This window comes from Phasianus colchicus, chromosome 3 (assembly GCF_987193195.1).
Source record: "Phasianus colchicus chromosome 3, bPhaCol1.hap1.1, whole genome shotgun sequence".
Taxonomy (NCBI): Eukaryota; Metazoa; Chordata; class Aves; order Galliformes; family Phasianidae; genus Phasianus; species Phasianus colchicus.
In genome coordinates this window covers 90,881,611-90,899,208 of record NC_143438.1, presented here as the reverse complement: position 1 = coordinate 90,899,208, position 17,598 = coordinate 90,881,611, and the positions used below count along the sequence as shown (strand labels likewise).

General features: G+C 37.9%; 1 protein-coding gene across 12 annotated transcripts in view; it reads left to right on the top strand.

Annotated features, from left to right (window-relative positions):
• PTK2 (protein tyrosine kinase 2) overlaps nt 1–17,598 on the top strand; it is a 192,336-nt gene that overhangs the window by 110,532 nt on the left and 64,206 nt on the right. For all 12 annotated transcript variants that reach the window (XM_090138045.1, XM_090138046.1, XM_090138044.1 and 9 more), the window contains 5 exons: nt 3,475–3,529; nt 7,915–8,055; nt 8,744–8,821; nt 9,756–9,863; nt 12,646–12,763. In XM_090138045.1, the coding sequence (XP_089994171.1) occupies nt 3,475–3,529; nt 7,915–8,055; nt 8,744–8,821; nt 9,756–9,863; nt 12,646–12,763 (500 nt within the window). The remainder of the gene's footprint in view (nt 1–3,474; nt 3,530–7,914; nt 8,056–8,743; nt 8,822–9,755; nt 9,864–12,645; nt 12,764–17,598) is intronic.

The following is a 17,598-nucleotide window of genomic DNA, read 5'->3' as shown; positions in this document are numbered from 1 at the left end:
AGCTAATTTATTCATTCACGAAAATAAGCGAATGTTATATGCTGTTCCTCTGTCTGTGTAGAATCAAGGAGTTCTGCTTTTGTTTGGATTATCATTATTTTTTGAAGGATTTCAGTTTCATGCTGAAACCAGCAGAAACGTCCTGAGTGAGGAGACCTGTAACAAAATGAGAAGGGCCAAGAAATGAACAAGGTGAACAGTTAGTAAAGGCCAAAAGGTTACATAAAAAGATAGGAAAGCACTGTGACCTGAACAAGCCCTGAGCATGTTGTCGTCCTGTGAGAAAGAGTTTGTGAGCTTGCTGTGGTTACAGTTTATATGTATTTCAGTAGGAACTTGAGGGGGGTATATTTAAGCTAGTAATGTGGCAGCTGTTGAACCACAGACACGGGTAATGAGAACTTCAGAGACAGTGAGACAAAAGAAACAAAGTTCGTAACAGATGATATACAGTATTAATTAAGGATTATAACAATTAAGAGCTCCTGTAGGGCTCAGCAGTATGGGGCCACTTCCAGGTTAACAATGACTTGCAATGCACGTGTTTTCAAACAGTGACTCTTCTTGTAGATTTAAACTTAATTATTACAGTGAAAGACGGAAACCAAAGCATGATGTGTAAAATCTAACAGCTTGATGCTGTGCTGGAGAAAAAGTAAAGGTTGAGTTGTGCACTTCCAGACTTCTTTGTTATTTTCTGTTTTACAGTTTTGGAAGCAAAATGTGTTTTGTATGGGATTCATACAAATCTCTGAGAGAGAGATGAAGGATAAAAGAACCTTAAAGTGTCTGTAGATAATAATTTTAAGCTTGTAAGAGAGTGTTAAAAGTGCCAAAGTACTTGTTTGAACTTATCACCTTAATTATCTTATAAAGGTTTTCTTACACAAGTAGTATTTATTTCTCGAGTGAGGCATTTTGTTTCTTGCCCCTTTTTGTTGGTTGTAGCACTGATGAGGCACTTAACCAGCTGAGTGCAATTCTTGCATAGCACTTTTTCACATTTGATGTGATTGCTCCTTGCCTGTCTTTGTCAGATGTCTATTTGATGTATATTCATCTTTGATCAAATTTTCATGCAAGACCAAATCTGGATGGGAAATGGGAGATAGAATCAAATTGTTAAGTAGTCTTTAAGAGTTGGGCCTGCATGTGATGAAAGAAGAATTTTTTTCATAATAAACATGAAGCCTGTTAGCATAGAACAGGAATAATTACCAGTACACAAATGGGAGCTATAGGAAGAAACAGCTGCATCCACAGTTTTGTAAAGAGCATGTTCAAGTCTGTTCTGTTAATCTAATAATATTTTTTGATGCAACCTGGAGGTGAAAAATAGAGATTAAGATATGTCTTGCCTAGATCTGCTTATTGTTATGTGGCAAGGGGTATCATCTATCTGTAGTTAGTATTTTATTAATCCTATTGAAGCTTCTACATAAAGAAAAAAATTACATCAAGTCCTCAAGTAGAATGGCCAAATACAAAACTGGAAAAACTGTGTGGAGCAGGATCTCACTGCTAATCACCTCTTACTGGCATTTAGAAAACAGATTTGGTCTGGTTTATCCCCATGCAGTGCAGCTGAGGAGGTGAGAGAAAGTTTGTAGGGTTGTGTGTTTAAAGAACAGTTTGTATGTTTGAATTTGTAGTACTTGTTCTCCTGTTTGTAGATTTGGCTGGAATTTGTATGGTTCTTATGTTAAATTCTCCTACAGTAAATAAATTTTCAGCCTAACCTAAATGCTTTATTACAAGTTTTATTAAGTGTTGTGTTTCGTTATACTCTGCATAAGAATTTCCTCCAAATTTATTACATACAAATCTGTACAAAAACTACTCTTATTTTACCCACAACAGCAGCAGAATGGCAGCCATGTGCTGCAGCACCATTGAGATGAGTAATACGGAGTGATGGAGGGTGCCTCATTTTGAAAACACCGTTTCTCTCTAAAATGCTTAATGTTAAACTAATATATTCCTTGTCAAAATGTCTTTGCATGTTATTTAGATGGTAATAGTGTGTTAGACTTATTTAACTGTGAGATGATAAACCGCATATAATTTGCATTTGAGAAGAAATGCATCAAAGGAATTAACATTTATGAAAGTTTTATCGTCTTTCAGCTTACTGTCATGGCACAGATGCCAGCGTTCACTGCTGCACATGAACATTCTGCTCCTCTTGGTTGAGGATGTTTTTAGTATATTTTGTACAATTGAATGCTGTTTGTTTTGAGAGAGCTTTAAAAATAACCCTGTTTCATTTTTTTGAGTAAGCTTTTTATGTTAACTTTAATTTTGGCTTTCCTCTTGCATGGCTAGGTAGCAGCAAATACATTCTGTATTTCTTAAGCTGGCTAACAGCTTTTCTTGCTTTGCCAAGTGTAAACATTGCAGTTGTGTTTCTCTTTCTGCAAAGCGTCCTATCATGGAAAGCATTCTTACTCATTTGAGAAACAGCAAAGGGTCTTTGTTTAAAGAGATTGTAACCTCTTGATTAAATTTATTCCTTTCTTTTTTTTTGGGAAAAAGTTGCCATTTATACCTTTGAGAGGCAGAGATGGTATATCTTTCCAAAGGACGTTTTTCTTTCAGTTTTTCCTTTTCCTCATGCAGATGTTCTGCAAATGTCCATACAACCAGTCCTTGCTTATTGCAGCACTCAATACACCTGGCTGCATAATGATCTCTTTTGGCAGTAATTCCCCAGGCAACTTCCCTGGCTGGTAGTGAGACATATACATGTTAGACATAAGGTAGATGCAGCACACCTAAGCCACAAAAATCCATCTTTGTAAGTCTGAAGAATTGAGCTTGATGCAATTTAGTTTACAGAAGCCAAGCTTGCAAAAAGAACTAGGATCCTGACTTGTGAATGCAAGAAGTGAGATCATTTGCACTGAAAAGCTGAGAAATGTAATGCCAGATGTTCAATACGAGGACAAAGTGACAGTAGAAATTTAAAAATTTAATTACAGTGCCACATTGGGTAAATCTACTAAATTGATATCATGAGAGATCCTCCCCTTTGCACTGTTTCTCCTACTAAATTCAAATGGATGTTTATTAGAATTTTCCATTTTTGTGTCATTCCCTTTTCAGCTGACCAAGCTGTAAGAATGCAGTAAGAACATTATTTTCAGTATTATTTAAATTATTCAAATGTACAGTCAATGGTTGTTATTCTCAAAACTTCTCTGTGCCAGAGCCAGCATTCCACACCAGGATGTGACATCCTTTTGAGTTTAAACTAGAAATTCTGCTCTTTGCTGTATTGTGGCTATAGTTAGCATGTTAATGGTGCTGCATTTGGTACTCTGAGACTGACTGTCAAAGCCTTTACAGTGAAAATAATTTACTGTATTGCATATGTTAGTTAAAAACACAAGATACCCTCACAAATTGTATTCTAATATCTGACAATTTTTAAAAATTATTATTAAAAATGTGTGCTTTTTATTTTTTTTTCAGAAAAGATGTCGGTTTAAGACGATTTTTTCCGAAGAGTTTGCTAGATTCAGTGAAGGTAATTATAGTTCCAATTAACTACATAAAAAACAAACAAATGGACTCTTAAGAAATTTGAAAATTGCACGATCAGTTTCAGTATAGAGCTGTAAGTGCAGTTGTAGTCTTGCTGAAAAAAATATCAAAGCTGCCTGTCAAATTGGTGGGACATAAATCTCCGTGGTTCAAGTGGAAGCATGCAACTGGAAGAACCAAGCCAGTGATTACGTGTCCTTGCTGAGCTGGTGTGAGCGAAGTACCTCTCTAACCTTGAAGAAAAAAAAGCTTACAACAAGTCTTCAGATCTTCTGCTACCAAATAACTTATTTTTCTTTCTTAAAAGAGAAGTGAGGCTTCTGGAGAAGGAGGATGGAGACATATAAGAAAAAAAAGCGTATTTTTAGTGTCAGCTTGATGAACCAAATTCTGCCTTTCATGCTCAAGACTGTAGCCAGCTCATTCAAGGAAGATTTCCAGCCATTTCCATTTATGTTAATCCTGGTTGGGACTATAAGCATTAGTCAGATCTCACTCTCATTGAAGTCCATATGTTCCCAGAGTAAAAAATGCAAATTTTTCCTGGCGTCCCCTGAAAAAGGGAGGGTTAAGAACGGTCTCCAAGTGGTGTTACAGCTGTAGTAGTCTAGATATGGATATTGCAGTAAAATACATCTGCTGTTCATATATGCAAATATAAATCATAAATTGTTGTTTTAGAGCTCGTTTTGGTAAGCAGCGGTGGTTTTATAGAGGAGTTACAAATAGAATTTAGCTTCAGATTTATGAAGATTATTCATTGTTATTTAAATGGTAGGATAAACAGCAAAGGTCTGTCATGAATGGATTTTGTTTCAAAAGAATTCTGAAAATCAGAAACTAATGAAGTCAAGTGGATTTAAGTAATCCGTCTGCATTTTAATTTAAGCAATTATCTGGAACCACTAAAGGGAGAAATTGTGGTGAAAGGCTCCAGACATAAATGACTGAATAAATGCTTCAGAAAATAATATTAGGGAGCCAGAAAACTGACAAAGAAAATTGCTCTTCAGAAATTAAGAAATGAATGGTTGGAAGAAGTAGCAGGAATTGCCATAAGGTGAAGCTGTGTAGAAACTTGTGCAGACGTGAGGAAATGTTGGGTATCTGAAGAGAAAAGCGAGGGATGGAAGAATGAGTCTTGATTTTTAATGAAAATGATATCCCTATTAAAAATAAGTTAGAATTAGTCCAAATAATTAAATGTGTCCTTTAGTTTGTGAAGAGAAGAGGAATAGTTTTGAACTGGCAGACAAGGGAGAGCTCCTGATGGCCATTAAATATAAAAACAAGTGTTTTTCACTAATAGCGAGGTAAAACTTGCAGTGTCTTGCAGTGTTAATGACATTGGTTGATCTACATGTTTAGAAGACAACAGCTACACAGAGCGTTTCACCCTATGTAGAGGAGGACCAAAAAGCTGTGATGATGAGATTTAAAATACTTAACAGTGCAAAGTATTAGAAGACAAACGTGAGTTCAAAAAGCAGGCATTTGATATGCTGGTATATTGCCTGAGCACAGACATTTGATATATTGGCATATTGCCTGAGCACAGAGTGTAATGATGTTGTGAAAGAAAGCAAGTGCTGACCCTGAGGTGCCAAGGGAGTTCTCTCCAAAATGAAAGAGGGAGCTCATTGCACAGAGCCCTGCATCACATGTACCCTGCTAGTAGCACTTGGCTATTCACGTTCAAGAAAGAATAGGTCAGTCTAAATGAAGCACACAGGAAAAGTTACTGAATCAGCTGGCCTTCCATTTTCATTGGTTCACTAGAGAAGAATAATAAGCTTTCCTGTATTTACTGTAGTAAATAGTGCCTCTGGGAAGTTCTGACTTCTGTGCCATACTAACTGCATCTGTGTGGATACATCCTTTGTATGGAGGAAAATACCTGCTTCCATTAAACCAGCAGTGGGCAGGGGGAATGGATATTAACCAGGTTCTTTTTAGTTTGCAAATTATTTTCCTGTTTCTTTACAGCATGCCTTGAAAAATAGCAGAGAAAAAAAATTGTTCATGTGAAATATTGTAATACATTTTAGATTTATTTCTCTTGAAGTCATTTGCAGATATTTCTCATAAAAATTTCTAATGGAATAAGGTTTTTTCTAAGTATCTTATTAATGATCTGAAGTTTAGGTCAGGATTATATGGCAATAGCAGGTCTTCTTCATTGACTTAAAGGAGACAAATAATGTATCCCTGTATGCATGAAGTCAAGCTGATGTTGCAGTAATCCAGCAAAGCGGATAATGAGAAGAATAAAGTATTTCTCAACAACTGTGGCTGCAATACTTGAGACAACTTCAACATAGCAGATTTTTTTACCTACTGTAGTGTCTTCCTCCTAGCATTTGCCAGGTGTCCAGGTGAAGCTAAAAGTTCCCATAACTTCATTTTTCTCTCTAAGAAAGGTAGATAACTTCCACTTTGGGGAATGGTTTTAAGCTCAAGAAGGGAAAGTTTAGATTAGATGGCAGGTGGAAGTTCTTTACTATGAGAGTGGTGAGGTGCTGGAACAGGCTGCCCACAGAGGTTGTGGATGCCCCATTCCTGGAGGTGTTCAAGGCCAGATTGGATGGGGCCCTGGGCAGCCTGGTCTAGTATTAAATGTGGAGGTTGGTGGCCCTGCATGTGGCAGGGAATTGGAACCTGATGATCCTTGAGGCCCCTTCCAACCTGAGCTATTCTATGATTCTGTGATTCCACTACATTGGAAAGGATATTGAGACACAGAAGGGTTTATTATGCTGGAGTGCTGATAACTGTGGCTGCAGTGAGACATCCTGACTGGTAGCTGGTAGAAGGTTCTGCTAAACTGACAGATTAATTCAAACTTGCAACAAAACAGCAGATTTCTTTGTTCATTTTATAGCATATAGCTTATGTGTTGAGCTGAGAGTTTTCTCAGCCCACATATGTGTCATTCCAAAACTGATCATTGTTTTGTATGGGACTATGCAAGTTTGCTTGTTGCTATTACACTCTTTTCTTAGTGTTAGCTTTGAAAAAAAATTGGCTATTTAGAGTTCTAAATGTTCTTTCATGGTGTTGTAAAACTGAATGCCTAATCTGACTGGAAGTGTTAACACCAAAAGGAAGTTTATTTTTGTGTAGTGCTTGGAGCCATTTTAGGCAAAGGATGAAAGAATGAAGAGCTTTAGTGCTGTTACAGTAGGACAGTCAGATATGTTTTGGTAGAGGAACAATGGTAATTCCTGTCTTAACCTTGACATATTGCAAAAATAAACATGGCTTTACCTTTCATTATTCTTGTAAGTTGGAAGATGAATTAGAAATATGTATTGCCAGAGGTAGTTTTTTTAAAACATCCCATTCAATCACTTGACACAATCCAAGCTTTGGCCAGGAAAAAACAAAACAAAACAAAAACCAAAAACAATAGTTTTGTTTGTTTTTGACATATTGGCACTATGTGATGTGAGCAGAGATGAAATGGAGTAACTTTGCTCTACACTGCTTAAACAGCATCCTTATGCTGTTGCAATTAGAACAGATGAGAGAAGCTGTTGGACTTTTGTTGGCGGTGTCAGGGTGAATTCTGGTGCCTAGAGTCAGGATGTTTTTATTTAGGATTCTTCACTGTTTGGGGCACGTTAAAGAGATTGCATTTCAGATTCTGCATTTATTGTGAAATCAGTGGCAGCTTTCCTCAGGCAAATATTTGGCTTTTCATAAGTCTTAGTTTTGATTTTTACATTTCATTTAAAATATTTAATTTTTACATAAATTTTCAATTTACTTTCTTGTAAATCTTACAGTGTATCCAGGCTGGATGTGGCTCTGGGCACCCTGGTCTGGTGGTTGGCAACCTTGCACATAGCAGGGAGGTTGAAACTAGATGATTGTTGTAGTCCTTTTCAACCCAGGTCATTCTCTGATTCTGTGATCTTACTGTACACTAAGAATCCAGTATGTTACAGATAGTCTGAGATGCTTGTATGCAGAGTTGAAGATAAAGCTATGGCTCAGTTATGACTGGTCGGATGAGGCCCTGGACAGTCTGATTTAGTGCCTTATTTAGTGGTTGCCAACTCCAAGGCGCGTTGGAACTAAATGATCCTTGAGGTCCCTTCCAACCCAAGCCATTCTGTAATTGCAAAATAGGAGGATCTACATTTAAATTTAAGGCATAGTAGGAAGATGCAGGTCCGGATGGCAGTGCTTTTCAATTGGTAGACATTTAGGATGTTGGGAGAAGTGCAGAACGTAGAAAAAATAGTTCCTGCAAAGTTTAGTGTGTTGTCTTATGTTCTAAGTTTAGTCAAAACTGAAACTCTTTAAATGCACAGCCACTGATCAGGTATAAAATAATTGACTTTTAAACATTTTCATACACAGGCCAAAACACTACGAAAATTAATCCAACAAACATTTCGACAATTTGCCAACCTCAACAGAGAAGAAAGTATTCTGAAATTCTTTGAGATCCTCTCTCCAGTGTACAGATTTGACAAGGAGTGCTTCAAATGTGCTCTTGGTGTAAGTAGAGGAACGCTACAGTCACCAGGATATTGTTGTAGTTCAGTTACATTGGTTTTCTTAGTTCTACAGTTAATTGCTTGTTTAGTTAGCCTGTTGATGTAGAGAATAGAGTAGATAAATATTAAAAATCTGAATATATAACATATTTATTGATTTTGTTATTTTCTCAGTTCACTGTTAAAAAACAACATATATTAGTTTGATAAGAATTGTTGGTTTTTCATTTGTGATAACTGAGCAGTTATTTACCTGGTTTCCTGAGGAGATGAGACTTCTTAGCCTCTTCAATTTGTAAATTTTTTCTCTAATGCCTATTAATCTCTACCATTTCAAATAAAGTTTGAGAAACCCTTTGAGTCTCCAACCTTTGTGAAAAGAGATACTTGAATAGAAATCAGAATGTGAACATCAGTGACCATGAGGAGAGAAGAGGAAATAAATATATAGTATTCAAACAGTGAAAGTAGAACACATGGGAACTCGTACTGATTGAAACAGATCCCCAGGAAGCCTGTCATCAGAAGTTTTGCTACTTGAAGAACTACTTCATTTTACTATCTTGCAATGTTTGAGGAGTGTAGAAGTTTCTAGAGATGAATTACTGAAAACTGCATTGATAACACTGGGGGATAGCGTTCCTTTAAACACGCTGAAATTTGTCTCATCTTTCTCCTTCAATTTGAAGTCAAGCTGGATTATTTCAGTGGAGCTGGCAATTGGCCCAGAGGAAGGAATCAGCTACCTTACAGACAAGGGTGCAAATGTAAGTCTATTTCTGTTTTTTCTCTCTCTTACTGACTTAACAGCCGTGACCTGTTGTGACTTGAACTTCACACAAAAGGGAATGACAAATCTAATGTTCAAGACAAACTCAGAAGAGCTGGGAAATTCAATACATAAAGCTGTTCTTCAGAAACTAACTCATGGTTTGGGGTGGAGAAAACACAATTGGGTTCAGCAGAGAGACTGGGTCAGCCTTAGCCACTCCATTTCTTATCTTTTGTACCCACTGAAATGCTCACTTAGAATTTGAAGTGGTGACTTTAACAAGAAAAGTGCAGATTATTCTAAGTTATTCCCCCCTTTCATAGAGAGAATGTGTAAATAAAAAACTTGGTTAGTCAGTATGTAGTGTTCGTGCCGTCATGGTTGGTTTATTTGTTTTAATTTGTGCTCTTAACAGCTTTTTTATTGCATGATGTTGACCATTTTAGAGTATTTATGGTGTAAGGTGCCTCAGGAAAGTGTTTGGGACCTTTAGAATCGCGATGCAAGTTGAATGTATGTCCAGCTTCTGTTAAGAGAAGCGTTCAAAGGTAGTGAAACTATTTAGAGAACTGAATTCTGTAACCAGCTAAAAATGTGTCTTTTACAACAGTCTGAGGATACCTAACCATGCTCTTAGTGCAGATACCACGTGGGTATCTGTTAAATTTTCTTTTTTGACCTCAAAGAAGTTGTTTCTGATGTTCTTTAGCGTGTGCATAGAGTTACTCAACAGTGACCTCTGTAGGCAGCCTTGATATTTGGTTTCATATGTGAGTATGTAAATGTAAAATAACAAAATTGAGAAGCCCAATGATTGTAGAAAGAGAAACAGACTTGCAGATTCAGAGATCAAAATTAACGTATGCTTCAGGAGTAAACCCAAGCTATTATGCTTTGATTTTGACATCTTTCCTGTTGTCTTCCTGCAGCCAACTCACCTGGCAGATTTTAATCAAGTACAAACTATTCAGTATTCAAACAGTGAAGACAAGGACAGAAAAGGGATGTTGCAACTGAAGATAGCTGGTGCACCTGAGGTATGATAGTTGGCAACTATGATAAACTAAATTTCTTTGATATTCCTTTAAGTAAAAAAGAGGAATTTGTATACTCCTAATTTACAGTACTCTCTTTGTATGTTGTGCTCATATTCTGGCTTTAACATTGTTCTGAATTTTTCTTCTGTCAGCCTAATTGACAAATACATTGTCCTGAAAGTATGCTTCACGTTTCCATATGCAAGTTTAAGCTGAGGACAGCCAAACTACATGTGCATACAAAGACTTCATCTGTTGTTAAACTCTCTTGCTCCTCCTATAGCTACAGCCATTGCTGTATTTTTTAAATTTTGCTTTCCAGTATTATGTGTAGTTGTTTGATTTCCCTTGTACTTTAAGGGATTGAGGTACTTGAATGCAAGCACTCATTATACTCATAAATGTCATTATGTGCTTTAAATTTAATTTGAAAATACCAGTTCTTAGGTGCATCTTAGTGGCAGTCTGCTTATGTGTATGATGCTGTGCTCTGAAAAGGAAATGGAGTGATTTCACTTCTATGAAAAGGGGAAATATGAAAGCAGCAAAATCTGTTTCTCTCATATTACATGGAGGAAGAGTTGGAAGTGAAATCAAATCACTGCCTTGGTACACTGGGAAATAGAAGTTTTGAGGGCAAGTTGGCAAATCTGTGAAAAGGATGAGTATTTTCTTTTCAGAAGGGCATGTAGTGACAAAAACGGTTTTAAACTGGATTTGGACTAGGTAACAGGAAGAAATTCTTTACTGTGAGAGTGGTGAGACACAGGAACAGGTCGCCCAGTAAGGTTGTGAATGCCTCCTCCCTGGAAGCATTCAAGGCCAAGTTGAATGGGACTTTGAGCAACCTTGTCTAGAGGGAGGTGCCCTATAGCAGGGAGTTGGAACTAGATGATCTTAAAGGTTCCTTCCAACCCAAGCCATTCTATGAATCCAATATCAGTGTTATTAAAATTGGTGATTTGCCTGTATGTCTCACCTCTTCCCTTCTTAATTTCAGTTTATTTTGAAGTTGGGGTTACATTTTGGGTAAAGAGCAAATTGTTGCATAAGGGTAGGAAAGAAGATACCACCTTAGGCATGGGTGTCCAACCTTCTGACTTGCCAGGCCACTTACAGTGAAGAGGAATTGTTTTGGGCCACGTATAGGTAGGTTGCTCTGAAAGTAATGCCTTCTGTTTATTTGCACAAAAACTACAACTGATGCAAAATGCACAGTAACACTATTTGTATATCCCTGGCTGCCCAGGGAGGTGGTGGAGTCACTGACCCTGGAGGTGTTCAGGGAGAGTTTGGATGTTGTGTTGAGGGATGTGGTTTAGTGAGAACTGTTGGTGATCGGTGGATGGTTGGACTGGATGATCTTAAAGGTCTTTTCTAACCTTGGTGATTCTGTGATTTGATATAGCAAATTCTCAGCTACAAAATGCTATTTTTCAATACAGTCACCCCTGTTAGCTATGCATCTTCACCAGCAGTGAACAGGAGCATGCTGTGCTCATAAAAATGTGCACCAGTGGAGATGTACTGAAGTCTTGTCACCACTGCTGCAACACACCACCCACTGCCTCACTGTGCTCACATCCACTGTTTGGTCTCCATAAACGTTCATGAGCATCAATGAATGTCAGTGGGTGCCCTTTTTTCTGCGTGGAGGAATTCAGTGACACACCTTTGCTTCATATGCAGTTCCACGTCAGATGCTATTTAGTCAGACTGCCCATTTGCTGCCATCTTCACATGGCAACAGAATGTAAGGGATTAGTGGTGGGAAGATTGCATCTCTGCTGCAGTACCCAGCATTTGCACCTGACATCACAGCCCAACATCATAAAACAAGAGGCATTACTTTCAGAGCAGCCCTTGTAAAATGCAATATAGTTAATATGTAAGTAGCAAAATGTTTTGAATTTTAATATTGTTATTTAAACGTTTAGAAAAAAAGATCAAAAACATAAAATCAGTGGGATACTTCTTGTTTTTGTGAAATTAATCAGTCTGATTATTCGATCAGGTTGATGGAAATGGTTGCAATTCTTAGTGAGGTCTCAAGGGACTCAGAGATTTTTGATGATATTTAATCTTGCTATACTTTATCCTTGACAGTTGTTCACAAATATGAATACTGCCAAAAAATGGTGACTTGAATAAGGTGGGGTTGTGAAGGAAAGGATATTTTTCTCTAATAAGGTAGGGCTTAAGAAAATCTGGTAAAGGGATGTGATTACTTTTGTGTTGGGTATCTGATGGCAACTGTGTATGTTGCATTTGAAAACTTGCGGTTCATATATTGGCTGCAAATGGAGTCACAGACATAAATTGATGATTTTCGGGCAATCTTGAAACCTGTTCTCAAATTTCTTTATCAAAATGGAAGGCAAGGCTGTATATTTTTCCATGTTCACAGGACTGTATTTAGCCAACATATCAAAATGCATGCAGTTATGATCTAAGGTAAGTTATTGTACAGAATAAGTAGCTTCTACATAGTTGTTATGATTAGAGCTTTAAAGTCATGGTAATGATCAGTGATTGACTGGATGTTTGCCCAGCAAGCCAGTAACTAGTCCCATATCAATCTTACAGTTGGATGGAGGGTTTTTCAGCTGTGCTACATCTTAAGTAAAGCAAGAATCTGGTAGTTCTTTGCTTATTCACATTTTTCTGTTTACTGTTCGCGAGTGTATGTGAAGTTCTGATGCAGTGACACAGCTGTTCTACTCAGTGTTTGCAACTACAATAATACCTCTTTGTTTGGTGCCTTGTTTTTTTCCTTCTTCAGCCTCTGACAGTGACAGCACCATCCTTAACCATTGCAGAGAATATGGCTGACTTGATAGACGGATATTGCCGACTGGTGAATGGAGCCACGCAATCTTTTATTATCAGGCCACAGAAAGGTAAGATGATGTTCCATTCTGGTATTGGCTGTGCTCTGTTCTACTGGTAGATTATCTTGTGCTTGAACAGAAGACACAAGGTAGCTTCAAAGTCATCATTTGGAGAATGTTGTCTTGCTAGAATGAAACTTGAGGTATTTTTGCTACGGAATACACTGACTGTCAGTGTCTCCCCACTGCAAATTAAAGGCACTCTTAACAAGGATCTGTTACCTTGAAATGATACACCAGTACCCAAGCAGAAATTCAGGAGGTGTTGGTTAGAATGCATCATTCGGATAGAATTAGTTGTAATTTTTGAAGATCAATTTTCTATTCCCAGGTACTCAAAATCTCTCTTTTTTTATTATTTAAACCTTGAGAGAAGTTTTGTGAGCCTATCTCATGAAACAGAACTAAAGCAAAGTATGGATTTTATACGTTGATGGGTAGTTATTTTTATAGCAAACTACAAGATGGAAGCATTGGGATAAGGGTGCAGCTACAGCTAGATGTAAAGGGATAATTAAATTAAATTTCAGAAGTTTTTTTCTGGTTTCAAGTAGTTTTAATTTTTGAAATTTATTCAGTCAAAGCCCCTTAAAATAGAAACTTCTGTCCTTTTGTATTTATCCTTGATTACGGAAATTCATCCAGCAGTTTTGGTTTCTAAAACAATAAACTTTTTCCTCCTTCCCTATTTGTCTTACAAGAATATACACAGAGCCATTCTAGAAGCTCTACAATCTGAACATAAGTGTTTTTTTACGGCCACATTTTTGCTTTCTTGTACCACTGGTATTTTATTCTCTGTAGTTCAGATGGGGTAGTGTTATTGACATAGTTATGTCTTTCCTAGTTCTGTATTTAGCATCCTATGGCTCTGAACTTTACATCTGTTGTCAAAACAAAGCAAAAAGCAAAGAAAAAAAACCAGCAAAAAAAAACCGTGTGAAAACTTGATAGTTCAGTAATGAAGGAACATGATTTTAGGGTGTTAGACATTTTGATAACACTTCAAGATTGTTCAAGTTATTCTTAAATTCGGGTGTTTGTTTCTTTTGATTCTTAAAGTGTGCAACTGACTGGTAGCTCCAACATGCAGCTTTGCTGGAATTTGCATTAGTCATGCGACTTCGTCCCCATACAGAGGAAGATATTCCTTTCAACACAGATTCCACTCTTCTAGCCAACATTGCATGCAATTCAGTGATGATGAACCGTTGGCACCAAACTGAATGTCAAAAGGATAAGCTGGCATCAGTAATAATGCTAGTTTATATTTCTTCCAACAATAAAGTTGGCATTGCTTTTCTTGTTTATTTTATACCTCTGAGAAACCATCCTTTATGCCTGTTTTTGTCTGAAAAATATTCACAATTTCTTACCATTTCTGAAAAATTGTGATTTGGGATTTCTTACAGTCTTCATTATTCACTCCCCAAAACTTTCCTTCCAGTACCACCAATGGACTGCTGGTTTGTCAGCTTTGACTGACAAATGTAGACAGTGTCCAGTTCTTGCCATTTTAGCATTGGAAATATTTCAGAAATTTGCTCCATTTAATTTCTGCTGTCAGTGCAATTATCAGCTTGTTTCTTCGCAACTGGAGTGGCTTCCATTTCTTATCTACACATAAAGGCTCTTAATTCAAAAGCATACTGCTGCCTGCTGATTTCCACAGGCATTTAAGGTCTTTGTGAAGTCTTAGCTCTATTTATCCAATTCACCATCTTCCATTGCTGTTCATTGTGGCACTGATTGTGCCCCAGTCATGTCTTTTGCCATTTCTCTGCCAAATCCTACTCTGTTTTTCTCTATGCCAGTCTTACACTATCAAGGGAAAAGCTCCCAACCAAAATCTCTGCAAGATTTACTGTGTCCTTTTAACATAACCTGTTCCATGGTGCATGCAGCTGCCGTGTAGGACAAACAGGGCTAATGGGTCCTAGCTTACTGTTGCTTCAAGTGGCAATGAAAACTGATGTGCTTTATTTTCACCTCTATCTAATTCCTTAATCCCTCTGAACTGACTTGCTTATCATCAGTTGTTATGTCTTCTAGACTCACTAAGCACTTTTCAAGGCAAGATATCTGGTATTCTTTCTGTCATACTGAGCTAGGTTTGGCTGAGCTGTGCACTGTGGTTTCCCTGTAGGCACTACTGCAAAATAAATCCATGCGTGTAATGGAGCAGGTTTACTTATTTGCATGGTATCTGTATTAGTATATATATTAACAGAAGGCAAACAAACAATGATTTCATTTAAAAGAATGTTATATAGCACTTTTATACCAGATGTTGCTCTTGAGCAGCTCTGCATTCTCCTTCCTTCTCCCTAGGGCTGCCATGTTGTCCACTTCTGCTCCCACATCAACCAAGAGGGTAAGGGGCCATTGCTCTATTGCTATGAATAAAATCACTCATGCTTTCTGCAGCCCAAGGACAGGAAAAATGATCAGAAATAGTGGGGGTTAAGTTACATAGAAGCCATGCATGCAGCCTCTTTTTTTTTTTTAGCCAATCTGGAAATGAGCATTCGTTTAACTTATCCTAGAGTCTCTACTTTCCTCTCTCCATCCTCATCATTTTCTTGCACCATCTCATAGCTATCTACAGTTGCTTACACCTTTATTGCACTGGACAAATCTTTTTTCACTCTCATAGAATCAGATAATGCTTTGTGTTGGAAGGGACCTTAAAGATCATCCAGTTCCAACCCCCTGCCATGGGTAGAGACACCTCCCACTAGTTCCTTTTGGCAAGTACCCATCCAACCTGATCTTGAACTCTTCTGCAGATTAACAGCTTCTCTGAGCAACCTGTTCCAGTTCCTCACCACTCACAGAAAATAACTTCTTCCTTATATCTCATCTACATCTTCCTTCTTTTAGTTTAAAGCTGTTACCTCTGTTCTTATCACAACACCCTGGGAAAGAGTCCCTCTTCACCTTTCCTGTAGACTTATTTTAGATACTGGATGACCCTATAAAGTCTTCCTGGAGCCTCCTCTTTTCCAATCTGAGCAACCCCAACTCTCTCAGTCTGTCTCCATAGGAAAGGTGCCCCATCTTTCTGATCATCCTCATGGCCATCCGCTAGATCTGTCTGCTCCAGCAGATCAGAGTCATATTGGGGGCTTCAGAGCTGAATGCAGTGCTGCACCAGGTGGCATTTCGTGCACACTGCCTTTCTCCAATTCCATCATAGTTATTCATTCCAGCATCATCAGAATTATGCTTTTGTGTTCAGAGCAGTTAGTCTGCCGTTTATGTCTTACCCATTTTAGAGCTGTTGATTCTTCCTGTTGTCTGCTTTTTAATGCCCTGCTTTCTGTGGCTGAAGGTGAAAATACAACAGCTTTCTTAAAGCATAACAATCGTGAAAGCATAGATGTACTAACAGAATGCTATTCAAATCACAAACTCCAAAGTCTTATGAAATGCTTGTTTAATCTCAGATCAATCCGTATCCCTCGATGTTATTACTTGTCAGCTATGTAATTCCACCTCTCCTTCTCTTCACATTCTCCTTATCTCATAAAATCCGTAAATGGGTTTCTTGCCAAGTAGAATCAGGATTTTGTTGAGAGATGTTACGATATGATCCTTGCTTTATTTTTTGCACACCAGTGAGATGCTGTTCAGTAAGTGAAGTTGGGATTTGCAGAAGCAGAGTAGGAGATATGTTTAAGGGAACTTAATATTGCCCTGGAAAGTTAGATTTTTGTATTTATTTCTCTTAGCTCTTTTTTGATATGTAGCAAGTGACTTCAGCTTACACTGCCAGTTGCCACCTATATTGTGTTTCTTTCTTTGTAGAGGGTGTCGAGTCTGTTTACAGGAGAGAGAAGCAATCTTATCTGCAGTTGAAATCTTTGAACAAAGCACTCAGGTCCTGCTGTGTTACAGAATTGTTTCTCAAGCCCTGAAATCTGATACTGATATGTTCCACACGCACACAAAAGAGGAAATTAAAAATTCCATCTTTAGAAGACGGTTTTGAATAGTGTGTAATTAATATGTGATTAAACTGCCTTTTCAATATCAAGGTTAGTTAGTTTGAATAGCAGTTGATTAATTGTACTCCAGTTATCTTGAGTTAAAATGGAGTTTTGTATGTTTGTGTCATTTCCTAAGCCTTTAAAAACAATGTACTGCAGGTCTGTTACATCAGTAATTAAATTCATTGCCAAATGTAGGAGAGGTGTTGGAGTAACCCGCAGCATCATAACTACCAAGTTATGGAGGCTGGAATACAGGATACTTTCACAGACTGACAGCTGATGGAAGTATCAGGAGATATCAGATGGCACTTACGCTTCTGAGTCTTATTCCCAATCCTAGGGAGGATTGCATGGTGCTGGGCAGGGCTATTACGCCTGTTTCTCCAAGCTTGATGTCTTTTGTCTTCTTCCATCCAGTGTGAATCCCTCTTGTGCCAATTCTAGTCTCTGTTTTTTGGCTAACCCTTCAACTCCAATCCTTTTGATGCCAGGCTCTGGCCTTCAGGCTTATGTTCTTGTACTTGTCACTCCACAGTACCTTTCTGGATCTTTGACTTTTCTTTCTACGCAACTGGTAGTTATTTCCTCTAACATTTTACAATACCTTTCTGTCCTGTTCTGCCTCATGCTTCTTGGAGGAACTTGCTTCTTCCATCCTTCTTCCATCCTCCAGCTCCAAGCTGCTTGCTCATATGGTTTGCAAAGCTACTATGTCATCTCCAAAAATCAAAGCTCTTTGTTTCCCTTCTTTCCTATATCTTCCTTTACAGCAACCTCATCTGACACTGAGGTGCAGCTCTCTTCTCCTTTCTGCACTTTACGGTGGACCATCCTGCCCTTCTACACTTT